The sequence below is a fragment of the Juglans microcarpa x Juglans regia genome, chromosome 7D (genome assembly GCF_004785595.1).
Source record: "Juglans microcarpa x Juglans regia isolate MS1-56 chromosome 7D, Jm3101_v1.0, whole genome shotgun sequence".
In the NCBI taxonomy this organism is placed as follows: domain Eukaryota; kingdom Viridiplantae; phylum Streptophyta; class Magnoliopsida; order Fagales; family Juglandaceae; genus Juglans; species Juglans microcarpa x Juglans regia.
This window is the reverse complement of record NC_054606.1, coordinates 9,928,353-9,941,158: the sequence shown is the minus strand read 5'-3', so window position 1 is coordinate 9,941,158 and position 12,806 is coordinate 9,928,353. Positions and strand designations below refer to the sequence as shown.

General features: G+C 37.7%; 1 protein-coding gene and 1 long non-coding RNA gene across 4 annotated transcripts; one reads left to right on the top strand and one right to left on the bottom strand.

The window, feature by feature from the left end:
• Positions 1 to 3,845: 3,845 nt before the first annotated feature.
• On the bottom strand, positions 3,846 to 5,897 carry LOC121238413. Of its 3 annotated transcripts, none has more exons than XR_005935122.1 (5): positions 5,746 to 5,897; positions 5,096 to 5,355; positions 4,745 to 4,886; positions 4,540 to 4,642; positions 3,846 to 4,294 (listed from the first exon to the last, which is right to left on the bottom strand). It is a non-coding gene; the product is annotated as an uncharacterized LOC121238413 (long non-coding RNA). The 3 variants fall into 3 exon arrangements; XR_005935123.1 differs by having other exon boundaries at positions 5,226 to 5,355; XR_005935121.1 differs by having other exon boundaries at positions 4,745 to 5,355.
• A 250-nt stretch (positions 5,898 to 6,147) lies between these two features.
• Positions 6,148 to 12,491, top strand: LOC121238412. The gene is given in 4 exon segments (XM_041135260.1): positions 6,148 to 6,595; positions 6,787 to 9,623; positions 9,626 to 11,032; positions 12,291 to 12,491. Coding segments are annotated over 2 exon segments (4,098 nt in total). The 5' UTR covers positions 6,148 to 6,595; positions 6,787 to 6,898; the 3' UTR covers positions 10,999 to 11,032; positions 12,291 to 12,491.
• The last annotated feature ends 315 nt before the right edge of the window (positions 12,492 to 12,806 follow it).

Genomic DNA, 12,806 nt, shown 5'->3' with positions numbered 1-12,806 from the left:
AATAATAATAATTTTAATTCTTTTTTTCATATTTTGCAACTATACTAATCATATATTAATTAACTTATAAAAAAACTAACTATATGTTAATTAATAATTTTATTTTATTTAAATTATTATTTTCTAAATAATTTTTTTCCTCAACCTAATTGCAACCTGTAATTTATGTGGCCAAAATCAAGAGAAGGCCAAAATCATTTGCAGCCTTGAATTCATGTGAGCACCTGGAATGAGGAGTAGATTATAAAACCAGAAATGTGAAGTGTTAAAAAAAAATAATAATAAAAAAAAAATAAAAAAATAAAAAGCCCCAGAAATGTTAAGTTAAAAAAAATTCTGCAACTTTTATGCCTCTCACCATACTTTGCAGGGTAAAATAAATCTGAGGAACCAAAATTTACTTTCTGCAACTGTCATCATCTTTCTAAACAATCTGTTCATCACACATCACATAGCATCTCCCATATTCTGGGCAACTTTTTTGCAAAGATTTCTAAACAATCTGTTCATCACACCTCACCAAAATTTTTTGCAAAGACTATTGATCTATCGTTGTGCATTACACCTAGACAAAGGTGACATTTCTTATAGTCTGTTTAAATTCTATTGACAAACAAACCTATAATATGTCTATAGTTGTGCATATATGTATATGTCTTTAAAACACTCGCAAGCTGGAAGGTTTTGGCAAGCATGCATCAATACTTTCTTCTAGCTAAATCTTTATAACTAAATGAAAAATTTTTCATTTCAATGTGAGCTCAAGTTTGTGATTTTCTTTCATCTTCTATAACCTATTCACATTACGAATTATTGTTTTTTTGGAACACAGCCGTTTATTGTCAAAAGAGTGCTGTAAGACTGCTGCCCAATAGTGACTATTGGGCGTGGCCACCTAGGCAAAATTCATCTTTTTTATTTATTTTTTTTCATTTTTCATTTTTCACTTTCACATTTTTTAAACATCTTTAAACATTTTTTAAAAAATAAAATAAAAATTAATAAATTAATAATCACTTCCTTAATCAATAAGTAAAAAAAATTAAAAAAAAAATTAAATATATTAGCAGTCAAAATTTGAAGGCAAAATGAAAAGATATACTAGCATTATTCTTATTGAAATACACAAACCACGTAGAATACAGAACAAACAAACAATAGATATAAAGCATACATACCAAGCAATCAATATATTCTGCAAACCACTACACAAACCCCATGATCACAATATGCTTTCCCCACCACCACAGATCAAACCAGTTCTGAAAATGAAGCAAACAATAGATGTAAAAATCATAAACACAATAATGGTCAGGAAATTTATCCTTGTGAAGCACAATAGAAATCAAGGGAAGAGAGACTTGGAGAGGCAGTCTAGGGCAAAAATCTCAAGGAAAAATCCCAGCATTCCTGTAGTATTAGATCTCAATTTCCTCTTGCAAACACACAGACAAGTATAGCTGAGTGTTCCTCAGCCGGGAGAGAAGACTTCAAGAACCTTGGCACAACGAGAGATGAAACGAAAATGAAAAAAAAAAAAAAACAGAGAGAAGGGGAAAGAGGGAGTGTTCGAAGAGGGAAGAGAGAAAGGGGAGAAAAAGAATGAAGAGGAAAATCGAGAGGAAGAGTTAAAATGGGGTGTTCGGAGGAGCTGAAAAATGTGGGAGAGGAAAACTGCAGTTGGTGTGCTATTTCGGAATAAAATATCATTTTTGAAGATGAACAGTTCATCTCTAAATATGAAGATGCTCTTATACAAGGATCTGATCTAAAATTTCTTGTTATCGGAATGAATCTATGGCAACCTATCCTCCCGGCTAGTATCAATGTTCAAAGCATAAAACATGCTGAAAAAATATGAGATGTCACCCACTTCCCAAGTCTGAACAGCTCTAAATCTGCATTCCTCTGTAGAGAACCATTGAAGTTGTCCATAAAATCTGCCACAGAAACATCTTGAGCAAAGGCAATCTTAAAAAGAGAAAGAATAAACATTCTTAAGGGTTGTATTCCCATAACAAATATAATGCCAAAATCTAATCCAAGACCCCCCAACCCGCAACAAATCTAAAATGATTAGTAAAACAGAAATGTTAAATGTCCCGAAATATATATATATATATTTTTTACTTAATGATTAAGTAAGTATTTCTTAATGATGTTGTGAATTTTTTATTTTTTTAAAAATATTTATAATAATTAAAAAAATATATGAAATAAAAGAAATAAAAAATAAAAAAATACTTTTTACCTGTTCGGTGGATTTTCGGGCTCTGCTCATAAAGAATACTTTGTCCCCCCCCCCCCCCCCCCCCCCCCCCCCCCCCCCCCCCCCCCCCCCCCATAAAGAATACCAGGCGATATATGTACACTATATATCATCAATCCATTTTGTTCCAAACTCCATCCCGTTTCGGTCAATTCTGGCCAATTCCGGCCAATTCTTAACTACATTCCTTTCCATATTGTTTAATGGTAATGTTGCAAATTTTAAATCCAGATAGTATTCATTAAAATCTAAAAGTGATTATATAATTTTAATTCTTTTGTAACTTTAAATTTGTCCCCTCATTTTTTTAATCTCATTATTTTTAATTATTTTTGAGTTTTTTTATTTTTTTATTTTAATAATTCTATTTGCATTCTCCAAACAGGATTATATAATTTTAATTCTTTTGTAACTTTAAATTTGTCTCCTCATTTTTTTAATCTCATTATTTTTAATTGTTTTTTATTTTTTTCCTCTTTTTTTTCAATAATTCTATTTACAGTCTCTAAACAGGATTATATAATTTTAATTCTTTTGTAACTTTAAATTTGTCCCCTCATTTTTTTAATCTCATTATTTTTAATTATTTTTGAGTTTTTTTATTTTTTTATTTTTTTTTTTTCAATAATTTTATTTACAGTCTCCAAACATTGGACTGCCCGTACACGCCCTATGTGGAATAAACGAGTTGTTTCACTAAGGGAAATCAGCACCCATCATCTCACTGAGGGATCTGAAATCACGAGTTCCTTCTTTCTCTTTTATCAGACTAAACTTTCCCTGTCCCCCTTCCTCCCTTCATTCCTCCCAAGTCCCTTACACCTCGTTTAATGTGCTCTATGAAATTGCAAAACTTTTTTTTATCATGTATTACGACAAGCCACGTTGATCTAACACTTCTCTTTTATTTTTATGGTAGCAAGTTATAATTAATAGAGATTTTTTTTAGCAAAGATTCATTCAACCATTCTAACTTTCTTATTTCAGTGCAAAGTCTCAAACAAAGCAAAATACAAAGAGAACGATAAGATGTTGCTCAGGTATGTAAATGCATGTTTGAGATGATTTTTCTGCTTTAGGTTTTTCAGAGAAAACTCAACAGTGATGATTACTTATTTAATTATTCTTTTCACCTTTGAATAAAAGAAATGAACAAAAACAAGAAAGAAGAAACCAAAGGATATGGATCAGAGTTTTTAGACTCCCACCTACCCAGAACAGATCCCACCAACGACGCTGGAACTGCATCGGCCTTTTCACTTGGAGGGTACAGGGCCAAGGGCATCGATCGGGTTGGGCTTGGACTATGTGAGTAGTCTTCTTCTAGTCATCTTTAATAGTGGGAAAAGAGGAAGACGATGCAGAGGAGGTGGAGATGGGTGAGAGAAGAAAGAGTAGAGGAGGGTGAGAGAGGGAGACATTGGAGGGAAGAGTGAGATGGCTCTGGAAATGCAAATGTAAATGCTGGAGCGATCTGATGCTAGGGACCTTTTCGATATTTCATCACAGTGGCTTGAATGATCACTGAAACGAAATTTAAAACATCCTACTCACAAGGGGATCTAATAATACATTGTTGGAAAATTAACGTAATATCATTTGATGTAAAGATTCCAAATGTGGAGAAGGAACACCTCAATGGGGTCTGGTTTCATCGTGTTATATGCCTTACTCTTTTTGACATGGGCTAATTTATTACTAGGGTGGAGTGCCAATTCTTTGAGGTCGGTTTTTTATGGTTTTCAATGGCCGAGTCGACACTTGTGGACCATAAACTGTCCTCCCAACTGAACATATATCGTTGTAGGCAATCATCAACACCGATGTTCTCAATATTCAGTGCTCTGGTAGTCCTGATAAACCTGAATATTTTCAGCTCTATGCAATAATGTGCATGTAAAATTAGATACTGATGGTCAATGGATGAAAACAGATCCTTGTTAGCAATGTCTCCATTTCCCAAAGCAGTTGACAAGGCAGAAGAAAACTGGGCACACGGGACTTTGATTAGCTTCCATTGCCGTCCTGATTTGAGATAGAAAAACGGCTTTGTTTGATTCCTAAATCCATCTCAACTCATCATTACAATTTTTTCAAATTTCAATACAAAATATAATCAACAATTCAAATTTTTCAAATCTCAAAATAATAATAATATTAAAAAATAATATTTTATCATCTCAACTCAATTTAACTCAGTTCAACATCCAAACGCAACATTAAACAATCTTGAATAAAAGTCAACAACCTTTGTATTGGGAAATACAGACCTAACAATGGAGTCCACAGAAGCAAAATTTGCTACTTTCTTGGATGAGCAAGGATTCTTGAGCATTCTTCCATTGTTGTGCGCCCAAATTTGCCTTCTTCAAACTGCACAATTTTAAGTTCAGTTTATATACACTTAAAAACAACTGTAAGTATAAGAGACCATTCCCAGACCAACTATCATCTAATACTAAAAGTAGCCTATACCAATTCTGAAGAGCCTCTTCAAGGTCTTTGTTTTCACGCTCTACGGTAGAAATATCCTCGACATGGTGGCATTCTGTTTTTCCCATATGAACTGTCCATTCAGCTTTAACGGTTGAAGTGGAATTTGAATGGTTGCCATTTCCTGCTGCAGTTTGCTGGTTCAAATTTAACTGAAATGAGGTTCAAATTTAACTGCAATATGGGAGGGGTGTTTTTCTAAAAGAGTAATGTTATATACAGTTTTAAAATGTGCAACGCTCACACACTTTCTTTTAAAAAAGTGATTTTTTCACGTAGGTTTCAGATTTATTTATTTAAAAAGAAAAAGTAAACGGGACTTATGCAACCTACAAATATCAAGAAGTCTGAGCAAAAGAGAACAAGAAAGAAGTCTTATAGTATAAAGGAGTCCACAATCACAGTAGGGGCTGAGCAAACTCAGTTCATATCTCCACACAAAATGTATATCTGGGCACTCAACATATTCTCGTGAAAGATCTCTTGCTATTCGCCGATGGACGAGTGTGGAGAACTTTTCTTTTGGTACCGAGGCATAGCACCAGCACTTCACTCTCCCAACAGCCAGTCTATTTTCTAACCCATTTCATTAGCTGCATTTCAAAATAGCACATGGAACTCAATATAGTTTGAATCTACGGCTGCTGTTAGTTTCATTTGAAAATACCCGAACGGCACTCCATGCAGACGATACATTTCTAAAAAAGACTTGGAATGAACGGATGTGGTCAATTTCATCTGAACGGAGACCTTCCTAGATCAAATTATGAGCATATCGATGTGGCAGTCTCGTTCGAACGGAGACCAATACAGGATGCCATCCAAACAAATTATTCTTACCTAAAGTTCTGAATCATTGAATGCATTGTGAAAAATACATCCTACTCTAGAATAAATTGGGATTCAAATCCTACATTAAAACAACGATTGTCTAAATTCAGCTATACACGAATTTTCTTAGAGAGAGATGGCCGTCGGTATACCTGGTTGGCAATGGAGATGACGGAGCGGTTGCGAACTCAAATTGTGTGCGGTGGCAGGGAGCTGCGATATTGGCGCAAGACAATTTTGGGGGAAAATGCCTTGCGTTGAATATGATTAGCAGCTTTGTCTGACGTCGTCGTTTAAGCACATCAGATTATTGTAAATTTATAAATTGGTTATAAGCAAGTTGGTCTATACTAGACATTTATAATAATTATACTTAAATGATAATTATTACCAGTTAATTATAAAATGAGATATAAATAATTATATATAAAATTAGATTGCTTTTATTAAAATGATATATAAAGTAATTATAAAATAAAATCTATTTCTAGTATTCTACATTACCCTTTGAAAAAAAAATATACAAAAAAAAAAAAAATACTCGCTGCGTCTCTCTCTCTCTCTCTGCCTCTCACTCACTGTCTCTTTAGCTCTGCACACCCGCCTTCCCTCTCTCTCTCTCTTCTTCCCTTTCTCCTTTCTCTGTTAAACCACCCCCTCAAACACACCTCCTCCTGCCCTTTTTCGTCTTTTTCCTCCTCCTCGTCTTCTTCGGCCTCCTAATCAGACGGCTCACCTCCCTCCACGCCACCAACGCCTTCTTCATCCCCTGTGACCCCCTCCCTCTCTCCCTCTCGCTCTCTCTCTCTCTCTATATATATATATATACACACACACACTCGCCTCGTCCTCTAGGGTTTCGCAGATTCACCCATACACAGTTTCGTTCTCTCTCCCTCTATCTGCGTGCCGCGACTTGTCGTACTTCTTCGGCCTTCGATGCCAGGGACTTCGTGCTCGGTTCGATAATTTGTCCACAAAATCTCTTCGAGTCCCGATGAGGTACTCTTCGATCATATCCCTGATTTTCAAGAATTCTTTTTTCCTTCTCTGTTTTCATTCCTTGTGGAATCATTGTTAATTGCATTATGTGCTCTTTCTTCCAAATCGTCTCGCTTCGATTTGTATAATTAGTCGCAAATGTTAGGACTTGGACTTGATTTAAGGTCTTAATTTTAATATTTTCTTAATAGGTTTTTGAGTTGGCTTTGTCAATAACGGCTGCGAATTTTTGAAATTTGGTTAATTGGAGCGGTAAGTTTGGGTTTCTTGTGGCCGTGGTTGATTTTGATTTTTGGATGTTACATGGCGATTGAAAAGAATAGCTTTAAAGTGTCGAGGTTTGATCCGGAGTTTTCACCTGGTAGTGGGGAGACTATGTCCAGTGATGAGGATGAGCTTCAACGGCGTGGCTCGGTGGTTGAATCAGATGACGATGATGAATTTGATGATGCAGATTCTGGGGCAGGGTCCGACGACTTTGATTTGTTGGAATTGGGAGAGACCGGCGCCGAGTTTTGCCAAGTTGGGAATCAGACTTGTAGCATTCCATTGGAGCTCTATGATCTTCCTGGTCTGGAGGATATTTTGTCCGTGGATGTGTGGAATGAGTTCTTGACTGATGAGGAGAGGTTAAGTCTCACCAAGTTTCTCCCGGACATGGACCAAGAGACGTATATGATTACTCTCAAAGAGATTTTTACAGGTTGCAATTTGCACTTTGGGAGCCCCATTAAGAAGTTGTTCGACACATTGAAGGGAGGCTTGTGTGAGCCAAGGGTAGCTCTTTACCGGGAAGGTTTGAATTTCTTTCAGAAGCGGCAACACTACCATCTTTTGAGGAATTATCAGAATAATATTATCAGTAACCTTTGTCAGATAAGGGATGCTTGGCTTAATTGTAGGGGATACAGTATTGAAGAGCGGCTCCGTGTTTTGAATATTATGAAAAGCCAGAAGAGTTTGATGTCCGAGAAGATGGAGGATTTTGAGTCTGATTCATCAGAAAGAGTGTCAGATGAACGTTTGTGGAGCAGAAACATCAAGGACAGGAAAGTTGCAGATAAAGTGGGTCGTCATTCTGCTTCTGGAGTGGGCCCAAATCTGGACATACCTTCGCGAGGACGGTTGATGACTTTGGAGCCAGAAAAATATGCAAAGCCGAATGTTAAAGGTAAATTGAAGTTGGCTGGGTTGAAGCCACCATCAGCTAAGGATTTAGCAGGCCGCAATCCTTCTGTTTACCATGGTTTAGATACAAATTCTGGGCCATACGGTTCGATAGCTGCTCCTCCTCGGCAGAGTAAGGCTGCGGGATATGATTCAGCAACGGCATTCCGGACAAGGGATCAGATGAGAATCAGTGATGATTCTGAAGAAATGACATATGGAATGGGTCTCCGGCAGGATCAAAATGTCTCACGTGGCACTGTGATGGAGAAATCTGGGATTTTGAAAGTGGGAAAGAAGCGTGGCGTTTTAAGAGGCGATGATTTAGCCACTGAGAGTTTTATGGCTCTGCCTTTGTCTTCAAAAAGTGATTCAATTGCCTTTGGTAGGAACAAGAATTCAAGTCAGTTGTCAGAGGTGAAGGCATTCACTTCAAAGCCACCTAATATGAAAACCTCCTATGACTTTGTTAAAAATTCCAAGTATCCCGAGAATGTTCAGCAATTCTCAGTTGGGGTTTCATCTAAAGGCCGGGAAGTGAAAGCAAATAGAGTTGACTCATCAGATTGTGCTGAACCATTTTGGCATAAGAAGGCTCCAGGGGAGGCTTTTGCTGTTGATTCCTCATTTAGACCAGATGATTGGGATGCTAAAAGTAAAAAGTGGAAGACGGGGAGGGAGTCTCCTGATCTGCATTACAGATCACTTAGGACTTCGTCACCACAGATGAATGAAAGATATTCACTTTCTGAGTTGAGAGCAGAAACATCACAAGAGAAGACTAAAGGTAATTTTGTGCAGAATGGAATGAAAGGTAATAGAATGTTGATGAAAAGTGAAGACACAGAATCAGACTCATCAGAGCAATTTGATGATGATGAGGATACCAATCCTTTGTTGAGAAGCAGGTCGGCTTTCCCAATTGATGTTATGGAAGGTTCTCGATCTAAGTTGTTGCAATCTGGCCTAGAGGCTAAAAGGCCCAAATTTGGGAAGAAAAATATGAAGGAGATTGCACGGGATCTTGATGGGACCATGCACCTTTCCAAGAAAATTGGTGGCTTTAGCAATCATAGGCATGTGCCAGAAGTAGAAAACTACTCTTTGATGCAGAAGGGTAAGATGCGGGATACCAGTCCCTTGCACGATTCTGCCTCTAGGGCTTTGGGAGACGGCTATATTTCAGGCGTGGGTAAATTTAATGATGATGTTTATACGAAACAAGTACACAAAATGGGGAGGAATGGTAAGTTACGTGGGGAACATGTTGAAAGGTTACATATGTCCTCATCAAAGACCCGCCCTTCTGAGAGGAAGCAGAAAAAAAGAGGTGTTAGCCATGATTATTTGCATGACGATGTTGCTGTTGAGGAGGATGATCCCCTTGATAAACAATCGATTGCCAATGATAAAGGGAGGAGTAGATTTGCAAAGAAAGGTCAGGGTAAAGAAGCACGTTTAAATGATCGCAATGGAAGATCTGAGGCTCCATTATTAGTTTGCAATTCAGGGATAAAGAAGCGGAAAGGAAAGGAGGATATAACAGATATGGATGATAGAGATGAAGACGGTGATCTACAGCCTGATGGTCCATGGCAAGTTGATGATTCCACTCCTTTGAAGAAGAAAGCAAAAAGGAAACTGGACCAAGACCCTGGTAGTTCAGACATGGAAAACTCTGAGCCACGTGTTACAGAAATGGGAGCAGTGGAGATGGAGCTGGAAACCAAACCACAGAAAAAACAGTTTACCCTCATTACACCTACGGTTCATACTGGCTTCTCTTTTTCTATTATACATCTTCTTTCTGCAGTTCGCTTGGCAATGATTACTCCACTTCCAGAAGATATAGAGGTTGGCAAACCCTAGAGGAGCAAAACAAAAATCATGACAGTGTTGATGGGATTCCTTCTCTTGAGAAGGTGGATGTCAATGTCTCAGAGAATGGTGGGCAAGGGATTGTGCCTTCTCTTACTGTTCAGGAGATTGTTAACCGTGTCAGGTCAAACCCTGGAGATCCTTGTATACTTGAGACTCAAGAGCCACTACAGGATTTAGTGAGAGGAGTTCTGAAGATATTTTCATCGAAAACAGCACCTTTAGGAGCGAAAGGTTGGAAGGCACTTGCATCCTATGAAAAGTCTACAAAAAGTTGGTCCTGGATTGGTCCAGTTTCTCATATTTCATCAGATCACGAGACTATTGAGGAGGTGACATCTCCTGAGGCTTGGAGTCTTCCTCACAAAATGCTGGTGAAGTTAGTTGATTCTTTTGCTAACTGGCTGAAAAGTGGTCAGGAGACACTTCGACAAATAGGGAGTCTCCCTGAACCGCCTCTGGCACTGATGCAGATCAACCTGGATGAGAAAGAAAGGTTCAGGGACCTGAGAGCTCAAAAGAGTCTTAACACCATTAGCCCAAGCTCTGAAGAAGTCCGTTCCTATTTTCGCATGGAGGAAGTTCTTAGGTATTCAGTTCCTGACAGGGCCTTCTCTTACACGGCAGCTGATGGTAGAAAATCCATTGTTGCTCCCTTGAGAAGGTGTGGTGGGAAGCCTACTTCAAAAGCTCGAGACCATTTTATGCTGAAACGTAATAGGCCACCGCATGTTACTATTCTTTGTCTTGTGAGAGATGCTGCTGCTAGATTGCCTGGAAGCATTGGTACCAGAGCAGATGTCTGTACGTTGATAAGAGATTCTCAATATATTGTGGAAGACGTGTCTGATGCACAAGTTAATCAAGTTGTTAGTGGGGCCCTGGACCGTTTGCATTATGAACGTGACCCTTGCGTGCAATTTGACGGGGAAAGGAAATTATGGGTTTATTTACATCGGGAAAGAGAAGAAGAAGATTTTGAAGATGATGGTACTTCATCTACGAAGAAATGGAAGCGGCAGAAGAAAGATGCTGCTGACCAATCTGACCAGGGTGCTGTGACGGTTGCATATCATGGGACTGGTGATCAGACTGGATATGATTTGTGCTCTGATCTCAATGTAGAGCCGTCTCATATTGATGACGAGAAGGGAATGGAACTTGTAGAAAATGATGTGAGACAAAATGTGGAGGATAATGTTGATATGAATCATGGATCTGAGCACAGTGACACTCATCAGAGTCATCCGCTTTGGGATGATGGGTTAAATTCTATGAGAGAAGACAAATTGATCTGTCAAGAAAATTCCACAAATGATGATTTTGATGACGAAACATTTGGGAGAGAGGCCAGTTGAACTCTAAGTGCAGTTATTGAGAGGAATTCTTCAGGTAGTTTAATTGTTTTATTCTTCCTGAATGCTGTTGCACTCTTGTTTATGTCATTACTTGAAAAGTGTGTATATTTTTTTAGATCAAATGATTTATTTCTCAAAGACTGTATTTACTTCTGTTTTGCGCTATCTTTTAAAGCTGTCAGCTAGTTCTGTATGGAATGAAATCGTTGGTTAATAATGGGTCACAGTGGTTGGGTCTCAGTATGTGACATAGTGGATAGAAATTTGGGTCTCGACACCCTCACAATGTCAACTCTACATGTGGGGCTTTGTTAAGGTATTGCATTGTCCTCGTGCATAATTGACCATATGTTGTTAAGCCAAAAAGAGATTCACTACCCGGTCTAGGATTTAGTGTCTTTTGGCTCCATTGTCTTCTGGCTGGCATATGGGCAACCCATTACTTGCTTTCACTTTGTAGTTTAATTTGAGGGGCATCCTTCTTGTGGAAATAAATCTTATGGCTGAAGCTGTTGTTAGTTTATGTGCCAAAGTTAATTATTCTGTTGCTGTTTTTATTGGTTGTATGCATGTGTTACACAGATGTGATAAATGAGGTGTGTGTGGCCTTTCGTCTTCTCTGTAAGGAGCAATGGAGTCCTTTATACTTACATATATACAATTTATCCATGTGTAGCATATAATTTTCTGTCCTTGCTTGTATCTAGAGTGAAATAGAATTGGGAAAAACCCAAGTTGGACTGTTTAAATTGGTGTCTCCCAACTCTGACTACAACATGACTTCCCCTGATATGTTTAAAATGATACCATACTCTTACTTTGGGTGACCAAAATTAGCTGTTGGCTTGCTTTTAGTTGGAAGGTGAAGACAATATCAAGCTCATTGGAAGACTGAGGATATTTTGATTAAGCATCAAGCAATTTGGAAAAGAGTTATTCTATTTGCAAGCCGGTGTGTTAGAGTACATCATCCATATAACTTAAATGGTAAAATTTGATTCGTAAGATTCAAATTTTAAAATTTATCTTCTAAATCAAATTATGCCATGTAAGCACTTTAGATTGTGTGCTCTACACACCAGCTTGAGAATATAATTTTTCTTTGAAAAAAAGAGGGGTTTTAGTTAGAAAATATTTTTTAAACAACCATAACTATTTAAATTTTGTGCATGTTTGCCTCTTATGACATGAAAGATGATTTAGAATCAGAGTTTGCAGTTCACCCGACTCTTAATGTGTTCTTGGTGTACTTGCTATCCGATTTAATTGTTGTAATTTTTCTTTTTTTGCAGGTTGGTGATCAGCTTACATTAGATGGCATGGCCATTCGCATCCAAGGTGCGTGTTATACATTGAAGGTTGTTAGATGTACATTTATGTCAGCGGGAAATATAGAATAGAAACTTGATCTCGTTCGAGGCCATTGAATATGTCCAGTACTGATGGATATCTATATGCTTCTGCATCCTATAAATAATGCATTTTTGTCTGAATATCTAGATCATTTAAAGTATATAGGTACATTTTGTATATCAAGTTGAGCAAGCTGGTGATTTCGGTATTTGAGTGGTGACATCCCAATATTTTGTCCTGTCTGTCTGTCATTATGGTTTAGATGAGATTAAATAAGTAAATTTGTCATGACTAGAACCCCCTCCCCAAACCAAGGTAGAGAATGGAAGAAAAGAGTAAGGTTTTAAAAAAAGCATGTGGTTGACACATGCGTCAATTAGCACTTGTAGTTGTTGAATTTATAGACCGGGCTGGTGTCATGTTGAATCTGTTCAAACTAAGGAGACTGATAATTA